General features: G+C 40.0%; 1 protein-coding gene and 1 long non-coding RNA gene across 5 annotated transcripts in view; one reads left to right on the top strand and one right to left on the bottom strand.

The window, feature by feature from the left end:
• The window catches only part of tspan4a (tetraspanin 4a), a 32,558-nt gene extending 13,061 nt beyond the window's left edge, over window positions 1-19,497 (top strand). For all 3 annotated transcript variants that reach the window (XM_043233619.1, XM_043233618.1, XM_043233617.1), the window contains 6 exons: window positions 3,562-3,753; window positions 7,113-7,187; window positions 16,587-16,688; window positions 16,800-16,931; window positions 17,007-17,090; window positions 17,158-19,497. In XM_043233619.1, the coding sequence (XP_043089554.1) occupies window positions 3,562-3,753; window positions 7,113-7,187; window positions 16,587-16,688; window positions 16,800-16,931; window positions 17,007-17,090; window positions 17,158-17,226 (654 nt within the window). In that variant the 3' untranslated portion in view covers window positions 17,227-19,497. The remainder of the gene's footprint in view (window positions 1-3,561; window positions 3,754-7,112; window positions 7,188-16,586; window positions 16,689-16,799; window positions 16,932-17,006; window positions 17,091-17,157) is intronic.
• Window positions 4,670-21,996, bottom strand: LOC122335813. 2 transcript variants are annotated; one of them, XR_006249008.1, is made up of 3 exons: window positions 21,543-21,996; window positions 21,315-21,420; window positions 4,670-5,896 (listed from the first exon to the last, which is right to left on the bottom strand). It is a non-coding gene; the product is annotated as an uncharacterized LOC122335813 (long non-coding RNA). The 2 variants fall into 2 exon arrangements; XR_006249009.1 differs by lacking the exon at window positions 4,670-5,896 and adding an exon at window positions 20,540-20,887.
• Between the last annotated feature and the right edge of the window lie 350 nt (window positions 21,997-22,346).

The following is a 22,346-nucleotide window of genomic DNA, read 5'->3' as shown; positions in this document are numbered from 1 at the left end:
AAATGTTGACCTTGTGGAGACATTTGTGATCCCTGTAATGAAACAAGCTCATAAATCACACAGGATGGAGCGTACTGAAAATCTGAAATAGCAGAAAGTTTCCTGTAAGCGCTATGTTTTGTGTAAGGTTGGTGTAAAGCACCTATGGAGAGTTCCTACAAAAATTGGAAACTTGTGTGTGTGTGTGTTTGACTAAATGTGTCATGGTTATGAAATAAAAATACCATGTGTTTATGTATTGTGAAAGGATCACATGTTTGCAGCTCTTTACTGTCTTCAGCATCTGTGATACACAGAAGAACAGCCTCATCTTGGTGCCGGTGTACATGATTCAAACAAAAAGAGTGCTTTAGGTCTGCGCCGGTAGCCTCGTGAGCAGCGTGTCGTCATTCAGCACCGTTGTTCAGACCGGCTCGTTGTCCCGGCTTCAGACCTTTCCCAGTCCCATTCCCCCTCTCTCTACCACTTTGCTTTCCTGTCAGGTATGATCTGTCCTATCAAAGTTAAAAAAAAAGAAACTCAGCTAACGGCTTGGTGTTTCTCTGTATAAATATTGCAGCTCAAGCAGCTGCGTCCCTGTATCTTCGGCACGCCGGCCCCGGGGAACACGCTGACCCAAATCAGCAAGACAAACACGCTTCACACCTGCATAAACGAGCTAGCGGCCGCTAATGATGACACAGTTAGCCGCACTGTCCCTAACGAAGCAGGAGTGTGTAGAAAGCAGAGTCTGTGTGAAGAGCATGAATGAAGAGATGAAGGAAGTGCGAGAGAGGAAGAGAGAAACAGAAGAACAGGTGTGTGAGCAGCAGGGAGCTGGAGAGACAAGAAGACGCCTAGGAAGGGATCCAGACCACCTGCATCCTCAAACACCAACCGAGAGTCCAGCATCACTGACATCAAACAATACAATCCCTTAGACTTGAGAGAGAAACATGAAGCAATTCAAACCAAGTGTTTTTTAAAAATGTTAAACTGTTAGGGTTAGCTGTCATTCGATAGCTTTAAATCAGATCTTATTCAAATAAAAGGAAATAATCAAATGAAATGAAACACCTTTCATTTTCATTTGCAATGAGATGAAATTGCAAAACCAGAAAGTATTGACAAAATCCAGAAAAAAAACCCTGTTGTCTATTTACTTATTATTGCCCAAACATGTTTACATGAAAACTGCTTACTTTTATTCACATGGTCTTCAGTTTAATAAAGTGATGGTTCTAATTACAGCGGCCAAGATTACAGTGGTTCAACATGCTGCAAATTAATAAAACAACCTCACTGCAACACTGCAAATACTCACAATGCAACCAAAAAAAGATTCTTAATTCAGTCGTGTTGTGAGCATTTGCAGCACCTGCTGTCAAACTGATGAAGGTGTTTTCTGAATTTGCAGGATGTTCTCGCAAGTCCTGATTGTTGACCCTGGAACAGCATTTTAATCCAAAAATCTTGACCATATCGCTATACCCAAACTTAACCTTTCCCATGAGTAATGCCTGAAATCAGAGGAAAGGATAGATGACTGACACTAATGCACAAGCACCAAACACTGACTGTAAGCCTAAACTTCACAAAAACTATATAAACTGGTTCTTGAATTCTGATTGTCTGATCCAGGAACATCAGTTCTGTTCTCTCAGCCACCAATAGATTTCTTTTAGTCATCTAGGTTATAGTAAGCTGGTTTATATTTTTACCAGGATGTGTTATTTGTGCTTCACTCTTTGAATTCCCATTGTCTCTCTCACTAACTGTTCACAGAGCGTAGCATTATTTGACCTGTGAGTCTCTGATGCTGTAGATGTGAGATGACTCTCGGTTACAGATGAAAGGACGGTGATGTAGTGTTTGTGCCGTTACACGACTGTAATAACAAACACATAATGAAACAGCAGCGGAGACGGAAAATAAACTCACGACCACACATGCAGTCTCATCTGAATTTGATTGATTGCTTTATTATTTATAAACAACACAATCAGAAAGCACATGAGTGGAAGTCATTGATGCCTGGGTCCCGTAGATCAGGGTCGTTTTTAGGTGATAAATGGGTACCTGACAAAACAATGATTGAGCCACATTCATAAAGATATTAAAGTGTGTAAAGACATTTAGAAATCTAAACTTTAGTATGAGATGCCCTAAAGTACTATGTACTGTATATATAGTTCCATAAAGGAAGCATTTGATACAGTGTTCAGATGAAGACGTGTTCTTGAGAACTGGCCTTTGCTCTGGTTGAGTTTGAACATACATAGGTTTGAGGTCTGATTCATGGATTATCTGACTATATATACTCTGACAGAAAGTGGTCAGAGTATAACTCACCAGCATCTCACAGACATGCCTTTTAACAATGATGAAAAGACAGACACAGATTTGGACTCTTGAAGACTCATTTCTGTGACTAGTTGACACTACAGAAGCACATTTGGCCTTCATATGTGTAGCATGAATCTCACTTTAACATTTACATATATTAAACGACTTACAATACAGCAGCTTAAGGAATTAATCGTAGAGCTGGAAGTATTGAGGTTAAAGCTCTATCATCTAGATCCAGCCTCAGATGTTGATGGTGATGGATTAAATGAGGTGATTTCTTCATTACTCGGCTGGTGAAAATAATGATTTTTGCATAATTGTTGGCTTCCAGTTTCAGTTGTTATTTAATAATCTGCAGCAAATCAGAATTCATTACAGTCAAAGCGAACTGCCAGCCTCACAATCACAACATTTTAGCAAATACACACACACACACACACACACACTCAGCTGATCTGCTGGATGAGGCAGTTTAAAATTCAACTAATTTTGATGATAGATGAGAAGAACAGGGTTTTGTTGAATTATGAGTACATACTTGAGTACGGGTCAATCTAACATCTTAAAGGCCTGAGCCCGGTTGCTTGGAAGTCCTTAAGTAATTTGACTTAGGGGAAAAAATTATGTAATGAGGTTAGGGAATTCTTTCACAGCGTTACAACAAACGTCTTGTTTGAAACCTGAAGCGTTTCATGATAGTTCCTGGCAACATATGGCAATGGGTGCCGCGGATGCTATAGTTACCACATCTCACAATAAATGTATATGATGATAAAGAAAACAAACAAAATACAAACCTAACAATCCAAAACACGAACAAATGAACGAGCACCTCCAAGAAAACAGCTTTGGTTTTAAAGAGAAAGTGCCCCCTGCTGACTAAACAGGTGGATGCATTAAGACAATTAAGACACGCATTACCTTTGTATTGTTATTTAATTAATATAATAATTGTTTACATGAATATTGATTAATAATTTCTACAACCAAAAAAAACACCTTAAACAGCAGATATTGTTTCACTACGATTCTACAGCTCTTCACATCTGCTGTACTGACAGACTGCATTTTAATGAGTCAGAGCAATGTTTTAGACACACAAGCACATCTCCCTCTCAACGAGGAGCAGAACATGCCCTATTTAATCATTGGAAATGTCAAATTTTTGATTCATGGCACTAAAACGAATGCATGTGGATTGTATAATGAATGTTTGTGTTCTCTCTCTCTCAGCTGGGTGGCTGTGGGATTCTGGGAGTGGGAGTTTGGCTCTCCATCACGCAGGGAAACTTCGCCACGCTCTCCTCGTCTCTGCCCTCGCTCTCCGCAGCCAATCTGCTCATCGCTGTCGGCAGCATCATCATGGTGATTGGCTGCCTGGGCTGTGTGGGCGCGGTCAAAGAGAACCGGCCCTTACTCCTGAGCGTAAGTACACCAGACACACTAGTTTTGCCAGTACAGTTCATATGAGATTAGAAATAATAGGAAGAACAAGAAAGACGGTTTCATCTTGAAGTCATGTGTTTGTTTGATGTTATTCATTTGAATCACAATGTGACTTCTGCTCATTGTTCAAATAATAAGTTAATATTGGTGTCGATTAGAGTTTAATGACTGCTGTACTAGAGGCACTAGCAGGATTTCATACTAGCACCCGCGGGTAAAGCTTATTAGCATTGTTTCCACTCCACGAGGAACGGGTGAACATGAACACGTCTGTAAATCAAACCAGCGCTTCTGCTGAGAGCTGACAGGACAGCCAGATTATTTACAAAAGCTAATTGACATCATCTCTTGGTGTTTATAAGAGATTTAACAAGAAAATCCCCCACTGGGGCAACAGTACAGGTCAAAGTGCAAATGTCATAAAACAACAACAGAAGTCATAACAAAAAGTCCTTCTGGTCCTTGGATCTGATTGGACGAGACGACACGGTCATGATTTCCTAACTCACAAACACCAACTTCTGAGGAGAACTATAACGCACCAAAGAAATGTGGGAGAAGACATCAGTAAAGACTTCAGGAACTCAAAAAGGAACTTGCATTATTTAATGATTTGACTCAGGGTTAGACACTAGTCCATGACAAGTATTTTTCCAGGAACGCTTGGAAAGCCCTGATTTCAACCATTAGTTTGTGGTTTTGTGAGGTGATATTCAAATCTTTGTGGTGGTTCTCTCACTCTTTAAAGTGCAGCGGATGGTTCTGGAGGACAGAGAGACCTACATTCAGGATGGAAGCGTCCCGTGACAGATGCAGATATCGGCCTGTCCTAACCTCAGAGGGGCTGCGCTGGATTGTTTTATTTGAGATGAACGCAAACTAAAAATCTTGAAGGGCAAAGCAGGCTTTTTCAAACTTAACAAAATCTTTATCCATCTATGTTTAATTCAGTCACATTTCTTTGGTTATCTTAACAAAAGGAGGACAGATATTAGCTTCTTTAATCCAGTAAATATGTCTTTGGCAGTCTTATCAAATAATGAGTCAAACTGGGCTGAACGCTGATTTCACATGCAGGTCAGTTAGGAAAGGGAATAGTTTCTAAAATTAGAAAGATCAGGACGGCATACGAAACTGAACACAGCCCTTTGTTTTTATGGTTTATAATTATGGATTATCTGAAAAAAAGCTGACATATCCCACAGTCATTAACATTATTTAATATTAGTCCTTGAGCAAACTGCAGGCTCAGGTCAGGTCTGCTTTATTCCTTCAGAGCTTAAACACAGCTGTCCCTATTTATTATTTATCAGGAAGAACCATACACAAATCATGCATATCTTTAGAAAAGGGTGGTCTGCAGTTATTTGTTTATTTCTATAGTGAAAAAAATATGGATTTTAATCCTTTTAGAAAGAAAAACCAGCATAAACGCTCTGAACATGCGTCTGTTTTGCAGTGTAACGTGTAAATGTTTACATCCCTAAATGAAGAACTTAATTCAATAGACTGAGATTATAATTGCTGGTGTTTATTCTCTGTTCCTCATCTCTGTGTTTCCGGTTCACTGCTGGAACGGAGCAGCCTATGAATATATAATGCTGTTCACCTCCGAGACTATCATAGCCTGAAGATGATTTATGATAAAATATTCTCATGTCCACACGAGGGATGAAGCTGTTGATGACGGCCTGTACTCTCCTGCGTGTGTTTATTGCTGTGATTACAGAAGTCTTAAGATGATGCCAAACACATCAACGAGTTAAAGACATTTTAGACTTTTCAGCTGAATATTTTTTTATTCCTAGCTTTGCTTTCCATTAGCTGATAATAGTGATCCTTGGATGTTCTTGTTTACATAAAAGTGTGCATCTGTTCTCAATGACTCTCATTATACATTATACAAATCCGTTTTATTTTCTCACAACACACAATACAGTAGTGCAAACCATACGCAGCTTTGACCAGGAGAAATTCTACATTTGATGTGAAATAATGAAACATGTTGCAGATTACAAGTGGCTTCTCAAGTTCTTCTTACAAGCACTTAGAGGGAGCTGCTCTGTGCTCCAGAAGTTCTTCAAGGCTGTTGAATCAGTGTCCAGCTCTTTCTCGTTCAACCCTGTCAAACAGAGACTGTGTGTGATTTATACTCAACAGCACCTGCTGAACTCATCAACACACTCAGATCTTATTACAGGTGGTTTTAGATCAAGATGATTGCCCAGATACCATGATTTCTAATGCAGCTGTTATGGGCGAATGCATATGATCTTCTCAGTTCACAGTGCTCTAGTGAGTTTCTGAGGCACAAGATCAATGAGATGAGAAATCAAGGTTAGCTTGACAAGCAATTAATCATTTAAACAGCCTCCCAGTCCATGCAGTGCTGGAGAATCACATGAGCTGCGTCCCGAATCACTCACTCATTCACTGCTCCCTGTATGACGTTTTTGTCTAATACAGTCTGTTTGTTCATAGTTATTTATTTATTTCAGTAGTTTTCTTTCTATTCAAAGTGATTCATTCTTCTACATCAACATATAAAATAAGACTGCCACAATAAAGAAGCAAAAATTAAGCTTGGCAATTATTATTTCCAATAAAGCATCTTTGTATAGCACTAAGTTCACTAAGTGTGTGATATGTGTCATCTATAATATTGTACTTATTGTTTTAATGAAGCGGAGATTATGGAGTGACAATTATTTTACAAAAAACCAAAAAAAACGTACAGCTGCAAATATGGCATTGATTTGACAGTTCAATAAACAAGAAAGTAATATTTCACGTGTTACATTTTACACACAATTATCCATTTAGTCTATTCTGTAAATTACAATTCAAGTTCCAAACAAGCCATAACAGAACACTTTTGTGACTGCGAGCATTTTGTTTCTGAAAGAATCTGCAGTTTTTAATGGTTTTGAATCAGTTAAGTGAAAGACTCGTTCAAAGACTCAAAGACTCGTTCATAAATCCTTAAGGCTGTTACTTGCTGCCAAGTTTTAGTTGCATTCTTAATGTATAATTCCATTCCTAAATATTAATAAAATAAAACATTGATTTCACACTTAATTTACATGCATTTTTTAAACATTAAAAAATTGCAGTTGAAACTGAAAAAAAGTGCATTTTTGCCAAATTTAAGCCACATTAAAAACACACACACTTCAGGTGCAGCTTCTGTACACTTCTTTGGTTCATAGATGGATTTTGCTGTACTGATTTTAATGATCCATAACAGCCTAACAGTGTTTTATAATTATTCTTGAATGTAAAGTATATAGATCATCAATACTGATACATCATCTAATAATCTTTTTGTTTTTCTACAGTTCTTCATTTTGTTGCTCCTGATATTATTGCTGGAGATTCTGTTCATGAGTCTGTTCTTTGCATATCAGGATCAGGTAAGTGCACAATGCATCTGTCTTCTTCATTTTCATATATTATTTCATGGATTGTGTTTGGTCAATGGCAACATTCAGTCCTCATATATTTAAGGATAAAGACAGAAAACAATTGTCTCAGTGATTTCTTAGTTTACTGCTAGTTTCAGTCTTGGATCACTGTAGATTATTTTTCACATTATCAGATAATTCACACTGAAAGCAATATTGTATGACTATGTATTTATTTGTCATTACTACAAAACATGTATAAAGCCAAATCCCTGTAATTCCCAGAGCTTAGATCCTCTTTAATGTCTGATCAGGTTTGAGACATCACTGATAACAAACACTGATCATAAAGGTTTGAGAAGAAGATAGGGACCTAGGCTTGGGCCGATGGATGATGACATCACAATGTTGAGCCGGCATCGTGATGCATTGAATGTTTCTCAATGGCTCTGGCTGTATGGCAAGAAAATGATGTGTACTATGAAATTCCTTAAAGGGAATAAATATGAGATTGGTGGAAAATATATATTCCAATAGTTAATTATAATACAGCCTTCCTAAAATTCCAAGCCGTTATGATGCCTGCCATTGAAACTGTAGAATGCACCATCGCTTGGTTTTACTTTCACCTTTGAGCTTCATGAGAGCACTTTAAGTTGACTTATTTTTCGGTTAGTATCATCTAACTCTTCAGAAATGTATTAACTAAAAATAATCACGATGTCTTGAATGTAGCTCTCTCTCTCTCTCTCTGTGAGACTCTAACACCCAAAATGTCGTTGTTTTCTTGGCCGTTCTCCTCAAGGCACATATGGCAGCATAGTATGATGGGCATTTTCCAGAGACACTTCCAGTGAAGCAGCATGTTTCCACCGGCCTCTCATCAAACACACCAAACACACCATCACTTCACCTTCAGTCTTCAGCCCAGACTCACTAACAGTCTTTTGATGTTAATGCTACTGTCAGGGTTAACTAAAAACTTCTGTATAGAACAATCCAAAATACACAGGCAATGATCAAGACACAAATGATTTAGGCAGAAAACAGGACTTATCTAGACTTAGACTAAGAAACACAGAATGGCTAGGAGAGTGAGAAATGCACACAATACTCAGCGGTGAGCAAAAGAGGAAGTCAGTGGCTTATATAGGGTATGTGATTGATTAGAGCTGTGTGTGATCAGTGCGTGTGTGATTAGTGAAATGGCAGATGGGAAATGTAGTCCAGGGTGATGTTTAACAGTGTGTGTGGTGTGAAAGTCAGTGTGATGTGAGCAGGTGAAGTTTCACAGACGGGATTCATGTAGAGAAGAATCTGAGCTGAAAAGACTGGGACACAGTTGTTTTAGCTCCTGACCTTATTGACTAAGCATCTCTTTCATTATTTAAAGCGTTTTAAAGCAGCCGATAATATCTTGGTAGATTGCGCTGGTCATGTTGGAAATTATCTGCTGCACTTAACATTAAACTCTAGGGTTAAAGTTAGGTTAGGTTAATTTGCCTAACACTAATTTAGTTTAGTAAAACTGGCCTATCTCCTCAAGATAAGGCACATTAAATTTATTATAACATGCTGTCAAAAAATATCTGTCATATGCTGTATGTGTAAGTGTTTAAGATTTTTACTAAATTTTACCAAAGAGATTTTAGTTTGTTCTTCATTGCCTGAAAGTGATTTTAACACTGGGTAGATTTTTTTTAATTAATTAATGAATCAATAAAAAAAAATACAATCTTATTCCTATAGTTTAAGGTCAAACATATTTATTATATTAGCTCACATCAGGCTGTAGTTGATGTTTTTGGTCTTAGAGAGTGTGTATCAGTAAAAATGTGAGTAGTTTCCTTCAAGGAGTAGAACAATAACACATACAGTCTGTACAGAATAAAACATTACACCTATGAAGAGTCCCCATAAACCACAAACACCAAGGTGTGTGTGTGTGAGAGTGAGTGTGAGCGATTCATAATGTTATTTTTAAATTGATCTAAAAGAATTCAAAGTGTTTGTCTTGTAGGGTTAGGGTTAGTCTGCTTTATAGTGTGTGTCGCTATGGTCTTAACTGAAGTGATCAGGAGGAATAAAGTGATTTACATGAACCACAAGCCGATGATGAGGTTCTGCTCCGATCTCAAAGGAGCCGCTGTATTGTTTTATTCTGTGTATAGTTCTTCTTGCGTTCCCTGAGTCTGTTCTACAGACGATTAGAAACGACCTCCTTGACCTCTTTGTCGTCTCTCTGTTACTTCCTCTTCACTGATTTATTATTTATGATGCATTACTGTATTACAGCTATGAGGAAGGCAGACGGATCACAGGGAGTAATGGAGGAGCTGGTCCAGATGATATAGACATGTGTTTGTAATGATGCCACAGTCTATCATGAGACCTGCTGCGATGCTTATTTAACACACGTTTATGTGTCCAAAGACGGCTCTGGGTTCAGGGCCATGCAATTAAATCCTGTCTGGAGAAAGAAACACAATCCTCCGAGGACGGCTTTCACTGGCAGCTTCAACAGTACAGACCGCTGTCTTTCACGCTGCCTTTTTCCTGTTTTTCTGTTTCCTCTCTGTTTGTGGTGTTGAATAATTCATTGATGACGGCCTGTTTGGCCGACTGATGACGGAAGTGTTATTCCTCTGTAGTAAAGCCTGCAAAACCCTCATTTATTACTCAAGTATATGCCAGTGATATTCATTAAACACCTCACCTTCTCGCATTTTCAGAAAGGAGCAGGTCAGATATTATAGATGTGAATAATTAGCTTCTTTGGGTTTAATTCTTCGGTCAAAGAGATACATCAGTCGAATCAAGTCGTTTTTACAGAATTATAAACTGATATGATTTGCTGGAAGAAATTATCATCATTAAGGAGTTTAAGTATTTATTATATTTCATTATATAATAAATAAATTACTGGCTTTTATTAAATTGCTGTTTCTGCATCTATTGCTAAAATAAAAGTTTATGAAAGAGTCAAGCCCATATATTAGATGACTTGGAAGTGTGTGTGTCGTGTTTACAGATGACTGGATTAACACACAGACTCTCACACACACGTATTTAACAAATATAAGATTTCTTTTGTTTGTGAATTTGAGGAAATTTTTTTAGAAAGGTCCAGAAATTTGCTCAAATATTTAAGAAAGTTTTATTACTCAAAACATTAACATGCCTTAATTACACAACTTTATTCTCATGAGAGTATGCTCTGATTTTAATGTGGCACTAACACACGCTCTTTCTTCATCTGCGTCTTACTCGGCGGGAAACACTGAAGACAAGCACAGCTTTGTTCATTCATGAGCTCCAGTCCAGCACTCAATGGGTCTCATGCATCAAACTCCAGAACAATCTGTGCTTTTCTGTCAAAATCACACATTAAACCATAAACTGTCACACCAGATTTATGTTAGGCTAAAATTAAAGTGTGCTAATGTTTAATAAAAGAGGCTCATGTGTGTGTAACTAAATACACAGTGATGTGTGTTATCAAAGACAGATAGGAATTGCTCCTAAATGTATCCAGTCATAAGGTGATCTGGAGGAAGATCTGCAGGATAGTGTTATCAGGAGTCAGGCGTGGTAAAGCGTGGTGAAGCGTGGTGAAGCGTGGTGAAGCCTGGTGAAGCGTGGTGAAGCCTGGTGAAGCGTGGTAAAGCCTGGTGAAGCGTGGTGAAGCGTGGTGAAGCCTGGTGAAGCGTGGTGAAGCCTGGTGAAGCGTGGTGAAGCGTGGTGAAGCCTGGTGAAGCGTGGTGAAGCCTGGTGAAGCGTGGTGAAGCCTGGTGAAGTGTGGTGAAGCGTGGTGAAGCGTGGTGAAGCGTGGTGAAGCGTGGTGAAGCCTGGTGAAGCCTGGTGAAGCGTGGTGAAGCGTGGTAAAGCCTGGTGAAGCGTGGTGAAGCCTGGTGAAGCGTGGTGAAGCCTGGTGAAGCCTGGTGAAGCAAAGCCTGGTGAGCGTGGTGAAGCGTGGTGAAGCCTGGTGAAGTGTGGTGAAGCGTGGTGAAGCGTGGTAAAGCCTGGTGAAGCCTGGTGAAGCCTGGTGGTGAAGCGTGGTGAAGCCTGGTGAAGCGTGGTGAAGCGTGGTGAAGCCTGGTGAAGCGTGGTGAAGCGTGGTGAAGCGTGGTAAAGCCTGGTGAAGCGTGGTGAAGCGTGGTGAAGCCTGGTGAAGCGTGGTAAAGCCTGGTGTGGTGAAGCCTGGTGAAGTGAAGTGGTGAAGCGTGGTGAAGCGTGGTGAAGCCTGGTGAAGTGGTGAAGCGTGGAAGCCGTGGTGAAGCCTGGTGAAGCGTGGTGAAGCGTGGTGAAGCGTGGTGAAGCGTGGTGAAGCGTGGTGAAGCGTGGTGAAGCGTGGTGAAGCCTGGTGAAGCGTGGTGAAGCGTGGTGAAGCCTGCGTGAAGCCTGGTGAAGCGTGGTGAAGCGTGGTGAGCGTGGTGAAGCGTGGTGAAGCGTGGTGAAGCGTGGTGAAGAAGTGGTGAAGCGTGGTGAAGCGCTGGTGAAGCTGGTGAAGCGTGGTGAAGCGTGGTGAAGCGTGGTGAAGCCTGGTGAAGCGTGGTGAAGCGTGGTGAAGCGTGGTGAAGCGTGGTGAAGCCTGGTGAAGCGTGGTGAAGCGTGGTGAAGCGTGGTGAAGGTGGTGAAGCGTGGTGGTGGTGAAAGTGGTGGGTGAAGGTGGTGAAGCCTGGTGAAGTGTGGTGAAGCGTGGTAAAGCCTGGTGAAGCGTGGTGAAGCGTGGTGAAGCCTGGTGAAGCGTGGTGAAGCGTGGTGAAGAAGCGTGGTGAAGCGTGGTGAAGCCTGGTGAAGCGTGGTGAAGCCCTGGTGAAGCGTGGTGAAGCCTGGTGAAGCGTGGTGAAGCGTGGTGAAGCCTGGTGAAGTGTGGTGAAGCGTGGTGAAGCGTGGTAAAGCCTGGTGAAGCGTGGTGAGCGTGGAAGCCTGGTGAAGCGTGGTGAAGCGTGAAGCCTGGTGAAGTGTGGTGAAGCGTGGTGGTGAAGCCTGGTGAAGCGTGGTAAAGCCTGGTGAAGCGTGGTAAAGCCTGGTGAAGCGTGGTAAAGCCTGGTGAAGCGTGGTGAAGCCTGGTGAAGCGTGGTGAAGCGTGGTGAAGCCTGGTGAAGCGTGGTGAAGCGTGGTGAAGCCTGGTGAAGCCTGGTGAAGCGTGGTGAAGGTGGTGAAGCGTGGTGAAGCGTGGTGAAGCCTGGTGAAGCCTGGTGAAGCGTGGTGAAGTGGTGAAGCCTGGTGAAGCGTGGTGAAGTGGAAGCGTGGTGAAGCGTGGTGAAGCGTGGTGAAGCGTGGTGAAGCGTGGTGAAGTGTGGTGAAGCGTGGTGGAAGCCTGGTGGTGGTGAAGCGTAAAGCCTGGTGAAGCGTGGTGAAGCGTGGTGAAGCCTGGTGAAGCGTGGTAAAGCCTGGTGAAGCGTGGTGAAGCGTGGTAAAGCCTGGTGAAGCCTGGTGAAGTGTGGTAAAGTGTGGTGAAGCGTGGTGAAGCCTGGTGAAGCGTGGTGAAGTGGTGAAGGTGAAGCGTGGTGAAGCGTGGTGAAGCGTGGTGAAGCCTGGTGAAGCGTGGTGAAGCGTGGTGAAGCGTGGTAAAGCCTGGTGAAGCGTGGTGAAGCGTGGTGAAGCGTGGTGAAGCGTGGTGAAGCGTGGTAAAGCCTGGTGAAGCGTGGTGAAGCGTGGTGAAGCCTGGTGAAGCGTGGTAAAGTGGTGAAGGTGTAAAGCGTGGTGAAGCGTGGGAAGCGTGGAAGTGTGGTGAAGCGTGGTGAAGCGTGGTGAAGCGTGGTGAAGCGTGGTGAAGTGTGGTGAAGCGTGGTGAAGCGTGGTAAAGCGTGGTGAAGCCTGGTGAAGCCTGGTGAAGTGTGGTGAGCGTGGTAAAGTGTGGTAAAGCGTGGTAAAGCCTGGTAAAGCCTGGTAAAGCGTGGTAAAGCCTGGTGAAGCGTGGTAAAGCGTGTCCGTGTGGATCATGCTTGCTCTGAAGACTCACAGATCGTCATATAGTCACAGTTTGATCTGACGGCTGTGAAAACACAGGCCTGTTTGTGAGTGGAGAACAGGCTCTCTTTCACCGGCACATGTTTCAGGTGTTAAGAGCAAATACTGTGTGTGTGTCTGCTGACCAAATGGGTGCCACACGCAGAATGGTATTCTTGTGCCCTCTTCCTCAAAAAAAAAAGAAGTTTAATAAAATGTAAATGTAAACAAATTAATTTGAATTAAATTGTATTATCTATAAGTTACAAGTATAGCTCTAAACAGTGACCTATGGCTATGCTTTATTAAAACAGTGTGATTGATTTTATGGTCAAAATAAAATGAAGCAGTTTTATTATGATAAAACCATGGTTGTGATGGTCACGTTTTTGTTAAACAAATTAAATAGGCTATAGCATAGCATTTCTAGCATTGCAAAAAGGAGGCCTATTTGAATTAAATGTTTATTTATGTTAAATTTATTAACAGACAATAAAATACATTTGCCAACTAACATCAACAGTCAACAATATTTCACAGGATTATGAATGTGTACTTGAAATTGATTCATTTTCCTTTCTCTGCTCTGATGGTTTTCTCTGATATAGACTGCTTGTCCATTAATTATGATCATTTGTATTCAGTCACGAGCGCAGGCTCAGGTCACGTGGGCTTTTCCTGCACTGCTAACATTTTTTTATATAATTATATTTAGCCTATATAATATGTATGTTCATGTTTAGATTTGTATTAATGTATATATTATTATTATTAATATAGAACAATGTTTTGAACTCAACTGGGATGGTGGCCTCAGACCTCAGACTCTGCTGTAGAGAGCTCTGTTCAAATATAAAACATATTTAAGAGTAATTTACTGAAACAGCATCAAAGCTTATATTAATGGTCAATTTCAGGGACATCATTTTTTGTACGACTGTAATTATATTTAGCTAACTAAAAACAAGATACATTTACTGGATAATGTTTTCAGAGAATACGTTGACATTTGTTTTAGTGCTGCACGCGGGAAAATAGTTTGTCAAGTTTTTAATAAATCGTTCTGTGGAGAAAGTACTGATGAAGGAAATGAAGTTTTGCGCTGTAAAGATACGAGGAAACTGAAACCCAGTCAGGGTGAGATTAAATGATTCATTTCATTATCAACATTGCTACGATAGTGAGGCATTGCAGTTTTTTTCTCAATTGCTAACACATTATAACATGATTTATTTTGGCCCAATTTTCCAAACCATTCATAGAGTTCTCTTTCAGCTGCTTTCACACACACTCCAATATTTTCAGTGTTTTCTGCAAAACCTCTCTGCATCATTTTACGGTTTAACAATGTTCTCATTCAAAAAACACAAGCACACAATATAATTAACTCAGTGAACATTAAATCATAAAACTGATGACACACGGGTCAGAAACTCAGGATGATATGAACAAGTGATCATGTGTTTTGGTGGTAAGAGACAAAGAGAAAGAGGAGAAGAAAAGAAGCGGCCATATTGAAAGAGAAAGCACAACAGCGGAGCGCGTTCTTGTCCATGGAATGACTTTAAAATTACAGTACACAGTATGAGGACTACTGTAAAAAACTACCTTTAACACACACAACATCACTTCACCAGCCAGGAGAAACACACTGATTATTTACCAGTGATTTAGGATTAAACAGGGACAGCTATTTATTAGTTGTTTCAGAAGCTGGAAGATGCTAAATCCAACTAATGTGTGTTATTATTTTACATAAAATTACTGAAGTGGAAGCCCAAAGGCACTTTCACTAGTCCTTGTACAGAAATAAACTGATTTGTAGCCAAATACTTCTTTCATGTATTTGTGCAGAACTGAGAGTCTTTTGTCAGAAGATTGAGAAACTGCTATAGACGGCTTCATCTGGCCTGAAATTAACTTCCGGTCTGTGTTTGTTCATCTCTCTGACTAGTGGCACAGACTACAAACACATTTCAACTGAAAGTGATGAGTAGGCTGAAGCTGGGCTGAATGTTGTGGTGTGGGATGTGTTTCCCATACATTCATTTATTTGTGGAGACTGCCTCAAATAGATTTTCCAAAAAGCTTTGACTTCGTCGAATAAACAGGAGCGCTGCACATTTCAAAAACAGTGGCACGGGTGTTTTTATATCTGTATCTCTTGAGGAAATGTTCTATGTCATTTTCATTTTATCTTGCATATAATGCCTGACGACGCAGCATTTGAGCGGAGAGTTGCTTTCTCTGCTGAAAGCCCAACTAAAAGCAGCCTAAGCTGATTGGCTGGTCTTAACTGGTTTAAGCTGGTCTCCCAGCAATCACGTTTAGCTTGTTATCAGAAATAATCTACTTTAGAGGGACTTTGCTATTATTTATTCTTTGCAAAAATCTACGTAAAGTTATGGTTTGGCCTTAAAAGCATGCATGCGCTGTAGTGTTTGTTCATGTATTAGCTGTATAGTATGTCCGTGGACTTGGTGGACAAAGGATTAGAAAACCAGTAATCAAGCATTCACTCATTTTTTGTTTTAACAAATTCTTTAATTTTTCAATTTTTTCCAAGAAATAAAAAACAAGAATTAAGCCCTAAAATGAATATAAATAAACTTTTTTAAGCAGATCCAAATTTGTCTTACAATAATTCTGTTCATCTCCTACTGTGCTACATAAAGCTACTCCAAGCATTCTTAATGTATTCTGTGGGTTTTGCTGAGAATCAATCTGAAAGTTAGATATTTAAAAATCTGTGCGAGTATCTCCTACACAAACTCATATCCTTTTGATGTCTCAAAAAAAAGGAAAAAACATTACATTAAGAAACTCAGAAGAGCATATATTTTATCTCTTGTTTTTCCTATTGTGAGATCTTGAATGTTAAATAGGCCTGTTAATGTATTATTCTTTCAGTTTATATCTACACAGAAGAAAGCCTCTTCTTTCAGCCCTGGGAATGGATTTGATGAGAAAAAGATGAAATGTAGTTGTAATAAATACATCAAGAACACACCTGCAGCAGCGAAGGAACTGCTTCACAGGCGATCACTGTATGACCAATCAGCAGCAAGGAGCATTTAATTCCCGTCTCGTGTACAAATTGAATATTAAAGCTCTATACATTTTTCTAACCCTGAAAGTAAAAAAAACTCTCTACTTTCGATATTAAAACAAAATCCGAGTGAATATGTGATTCTTTATTTTGGTTTTCTAGTTTGAAAAGAAAGATCAGTAACACTTTATAATAACTACACACTATGAATCATAAGCATTATTAAAAAGTCAGTTCTCTGTTTATAAACCACTGTTACTACATTAATAATCCTTAGTAAGTTTATAGATGCAAAAAATCTGAAACTGTACAACTGTTGGTTGTTTTTATAGTTGCGACTAAATGTGAGAAAAAAACTGCAGTCATTCTTCCATAAATGTGCTTTTCTTTGTGGCATGTTCTAGATTGATCTGTATGCTCAAAGCGACCTGAAGAAAGGCCTGCATCTCTTCGGGACGGAAGGAAACATCGGTCTGACCAACGCCTGGAGCATCGTCCAAACTGATGTACGTCATGTCAGTCCTTTCTGCGCTAATGATTGTTTTCTGTGAAGTACTGTGAGATTTGAGTAAGTGTGTGTGTGTGTGTGTGTGTGTGTGTGTGTGTGCGCGCCGTAGTTTCGCTGCTGTGGAGTGACCAATCACACGGACTGGTTTTACGTGTATAACGCGACTCGAGTGCCGGACTCCTGCTGTCTGGAGTACAGTGATAACTGCGGTCTGGAGAATCCTGGCACCTGGTGGACGGCGGTAAGAAGCTTCATCAATGCTCTTCTCTCTGGGGTCAGGGGTCAGACGTGTTGACCGCTGCCGCTTGTGTTTCAGCCGTGTTACGAGCGAGTGAAGGGCTGGCTGCAGGAGAACCTGGTGGCTCTGTGGATCTTCGCTCTGTGTACGGCTCTAACTCAGGTACTGAACGCTCCTCACGACAGTCTCTACACGAGAGCTCAGTCATCATCTGAACCTGTGTTTGCAGATCCTGGGGCTGGTGTTCTCCATGACCATATTCTGTCAAGCTGTGAAAGTGGAGACCTTCTACGCCTAGAGATGGGGAACCAGACCAAACACATTCCTGCTTCTTCATCGCACTCTTCTGTCTTCATCTCTGCAGCAATCAGCGTCACGTTTCGCTAACACACTGCTATCTGCAACATGATTTTATAATCCAGATCAGCTGAAAGAATGAGAATGGCTCTTTATTGTGAATATTTAACAGTGTTTTTTTTTTTGTGAAGAAAATCCTGCAATTTTAAAGAGGGAGACCAATAACTAATTTTATATTTGTATAATTTCATAATATGTGTGAAATGAACAACCGCTGTTTATATTTATTCAGAACGAGTTCTCAATAGACTTTAGATCGCATTTTTGTATATTTGACTTATTTGGCATAGTCTTACAAAAAAAGTAATAAAACAGACACATTTTACTTGATCAAGTGAAATACTTACAGTATGTAGGAAGAAGCACAAGTCTGTGGGATTGAACACAAGACCATTTCTGTGCCACCAAAACAGAATAAAACATCTGAACAGTTCTTTAAAAGGGTCGTGAACTGAGAAACTCTCATATCTCTTATCAGTCTCTTATCTTCTGACATGCGTCATTGTGTTATAAAAACATCCTGTAAGTTTCAGAACTCAAAACTTTATTATTAGTATAAAATCAGCTAATATAAAAGGTATTAAAGGTCAGTTAAAACCACAGCTTGTGGAATGTTTTACTCTATGATGTAATAGTGTGGATAAACTCCGCCTCCGCAGAGGATCAACATCTGATGTGTCGCTGTCGATCTAGCCCCGCCCACCATCCAATCCATGCATGCAGTGTTTATGAGAGAGGCAAACACAGGTCTATGCTGAAACCAAATGATGAGACCCTGTGTCATGCCCAGCGGTGGAGACAGCCTTCCCTCTCATCCCAATGATGGGAAAGAGTGTATTTATGTATTTTTCACCTAAATCACAGCGGCGTCAATCAAACAGCTGCTAGCCAATCCCAGCAGTGGCCGTTTACCTCGATCCTCCACGCCTCCTCGGAGCATTCTGATCAGGGTTAGGATTAGGGCACATTACTTCTAAATTATGATGTTGTTTGATGTAGAAATCTTAATAAAATTACAAGTGTACCTCAGAGAACAGGAAAAAATAATAATTCACAATCCTTCAGGCAGTTCATGACTTCTTTAAAATACAATCCGCCCAAACAGATCCACTGCAAACTCACGGCTGAATCGCAAATATCTTTATTTTTAACACATTTGTATAGTTTTATTATTTTTAACCTAACATGCTTTTTTGTGAGATGTTTCTTTTGAAACTGATGGAAGCGTTTAGCTTAATTCAATTTAAAATGAAAAGTGTCAATGTATTCCTGTGTTTGGATTTACATTTCCTATACCTATGAAAAATAATGGGAATAAATACATATAAAATTGTGAATAATTTATGTAATTTTTATTTGTCATTTCCAACACTTCTGCTAGCATTATATCAAACTGAATGTGTTACGATTTTATTCGTAAATGCAGTAAAGAAAGCAACGCTATTGTTCCAAAGCATTTACACTAAAAATCAAAGTCATATTTTCATGATATTTCAGAATTGAGTGATTTAGAGAATCCACTTTGACTGGTATGAACAGCACCTGTCAATCACTGCAGGAAGGTCTGGTTCAGGTCTGCTGATGATTACAGCTCTTCAGAGACTGAAGCACATCATTCTCTGTATATGAAAGCTGACAACACACACACTCCACTGAAACGGTTTATGTTGTGACGCACACACTGATCTGTTTTTTGATTTTCCTACAGGTGTAATGATGTACTGTATCTACAGAAAGAGACGAATGCTTTCAGTCAAACGGTTTGACTCACCTCGCTGTCACTGGACTGGTCAGAATTAGATTAGGAATTATTAAATATCATTCATGCAACCATCTTCACCGACGTTTGTCCTCTGTAGAAAAGGCTGTCCAGAAACATGCATTTAACTGACAAAGATGGAAAGGCACAGGATTGTGGGAAATCCCAGGCAGCGAAGCACACGCTGCTTTCAGAAACACATCAGATGAAGGAGTTTCTGCCGGATGTGACGCCATCACATGGCTTCAGACGCGTCTTATTCAGCATTTCAGCTTTCAGTTTATTCTACAGCATGAGATTTATGTGATGATGGGAATAAAAGAAGACTCTGTGTTTATACTCTCTGAGCGCCTTCTGCCATTTTGTGTAATCCAAATTGAATTTTGCTAACAAATGAGTTCATGTGTGCTTGTGCTCTCTTTAAATAAATAACACTTGCTTTATCTTCTGCAACGACAGTCTCATGTTCTCAGTTTGAATTGCTGATACTTTTAAGGCCATGTTTTACAGATTTTAGATGTTTAGATCTGTAATATAAACCCCCTACAACAAAATATAAGCAATGCAAAAAACAAAACATGCGCAGATTTTCAGACTTTGTCCAGACTTCGGTCTGATCATCAATCAGGAGAATCTTACTAATCGATTGAATGTCCAGAACTAATGTACAGTTACTATGAAGCAGATTGTGTGCAATGACCAGAAATAATACTGAGTCAACATTTGACTTTCACAGTGATAACCACTACTAGCTCAGTCATATTTGTTCCTACAGTTTGTCCTCTGATAAAATGTGTTTCAGGGAGAACAGCGGACACAAAAACCCACAGCAAGAGTGTAAATGTAGCTCAGTTCTTCAGTAAAACCACACATCTGGCAACCCTGATAAACATGGACACGGCCTCTGATCATCACCATTAACATGTTATATCTATCACTGAACATCACTGCTGCTGCAGCGTCTCTTTTTAAGTAGCGACAGAAATACTTCAAATCCGATTGTGTCGTGATGTTCTGAAGCTGCTATTATTGATGAAACTCACATCACATTCTCAGAGGAAAGATCTAATATATACATATGGGCATACATACACACATACATGAATAAATACATGCATACACGCATACAAAGACATTCAGAAACGTATGGATGCATAAACACACACACACACACACACACACACACACGAATGATGTCGCTCCGTACAAGCCTCTGTCTTTCTTCCATTACAGCTTCACTGATCAATAATTCATCCTGATTTCTCTTCCTCTGCAATAAAACACCTTGAATGCTGTCCTTCCAGAATAAATATCCTCTGAAAGAGGTCAGATTAGCGATTCATGACTGAAATTAGGCCGACTATGAACCATTAAGTTTTATTTCATATCTTTTTAATAACTTTTTTTTTCTGTGGTTTGCTGTGAACATGAGGAAATGGTCACACAATCCCACAGGAACGGAGCGAAAGACACTTTAAATCTAACATTTCTCTATAGTTCATAAATCTCCAGCTTGGAGACAAAGTTGAGACTCAAGTCGACTGCATACAGCAGTGTGTTATATGAGTCACCTGATTGTGAAAAAAACTCTTTATACTGCAATTATTGACTATGATTCCAAATCAAGATGAAATCAAGAGTTTCATTTTGCTAGTCATCAGCAGAATGGGGCACTGTCTGTTAATAATATCCCAGCAGGAGCATCTTTAATCTGAGAAATCAAACACAGCTCAATCTAAAACATCAGAGTCATAAACTTCACACGGACCGATGCCTTCATCCTCCTTCCTTTGTCCTTTTTCTAGTTCAATCCGTTCCACTTCTCTGCCTGCTGTTTCTATCACTGGCACACAAACAACACCCCATGATCCTCTTTAAATTCTTTTCAAACGTACAGTAGTCAGTTTAAGAGAAACTCACTCTTAGAATAGGACTATATGAAGTTCAGAAACAGCAGCAATGTTTGTGGAGTTTCCCATCAAACTGAAGAGTTGCAAAAGACTTTAGTACAAGTTCAGAGTTCAGATTTGACAAAAGATGCAAAAACATTTCATGAAGACTTATATTATGCAGTGAATGGTTCATGAGCCTCAACAAACTAATGAGGTTTACAACTGAAGCAGAGGCATCTTTGTGTTTGGATCAACAAAAATGAGAGTTGAATATAAATTTACTGATGTGTGACGGGACTTATTAATACAGCTGGAACATCTTAAACGTGTTCATATGATAACAAGCGTGAGGACTAGTGACTAATAAAGCCCAGGTACCTTTACTTGCTGAATGTCTTCTCGTTCACGGTGTAATAGGTATGGAGTTGAATCAAAGGTCTCTCGCAGAAAATCTTGGTTCATGAATCCTGGATGTCCTCACAAACTGAAAGAACTGCATGTAAGTGTGGCATACAAACCATGAGCCATGAGCAAACTGAACACAAATAGTTACTTTAACAATGATGCATGATATTTACAGCATTATAATGAAATAAAAGTGTGTACCTGTCTGAAGCTCACTGATGATCTGCATTATTACAGAAGACTTGCTTCAGATTGAACTTGTTCAAGAAAACATTTGCTGTATTGTGTGCATAAGGATGGGAGGAAGGTTTTGTGCCTCATCTTGCTGGACAGAACAGGAATCCATCATCTTCAGCTGAAGAAGCAAGAGAAGTCTTTCAGTCCTGTTGATCATCATCACAAGCCCGTGTAAAGAGTAAGCAGCTCTCAATGCACAGATCCAGAGTCAGATCTTCAGCGCTCCCAGGTTTCTGTTATTCTCTCTCTATAGGCAGAAGCACAGTGGCATCTCATGAAGTAACTAAAAGATTTATTGCTGCATGTTCACACAAGACAATGAACTTCATTCTGTTGAGTATGTACTGCACTGTCTGAACATTCAAAGACCAGAAACACGAAGAGAGAACGTTCTGTCCGAGGTGCAGGAACCGTCACCTAAAACTTCCCAAACCTAATGACTGAATGATCTGTGTTCCTGGAGGAACGCCACGAGCACACACTCCTGATTAATCAATCGTTCTCACCTGGAACAGAAGGGTCAGAAAGGATAGAAACAAAATGTGTTCTGCTCGTTACCCAGCAGACCCGGCACAAGTTTGATTCATCTGCTTGAATCTATCTACAGACACTTCTCCAGTCCTGGTTCAGCAGGAATATTGTAAAATGGCAAATGCATCAAAAAAAAAAAAAAAGAAAAATTCGTAAGAGCTGACATCAAGAACAAGAAGTCACCATTGGATGGCTTTCTGGAGTCATGATGCTCCTAAACTGCTGTTTCTTGTGTCT

Source organism: Puntigrus tetrazona, unplaced genomic scaffold, assembly GCF_018831695.1.
Source record: "Puntigrus tetrazona isolate hp1 unplaced genomic scaffold, ASM1883169v1 S000000897, whole genome shotgun sequence".
In the NCBI taxonomy this organism is placed as follows: Eukaryota; Metazoa; Chordata; class Actinopteri; order Cypriniformes; family Cyprinidae; genus Puntigrus; species Puntigrus tetrazona.
The sequence above is the reverse complement of the archived record's forward strand: the minus strand, read 5'-3'. Positions and strand labels throughout refer to the sequence as shown.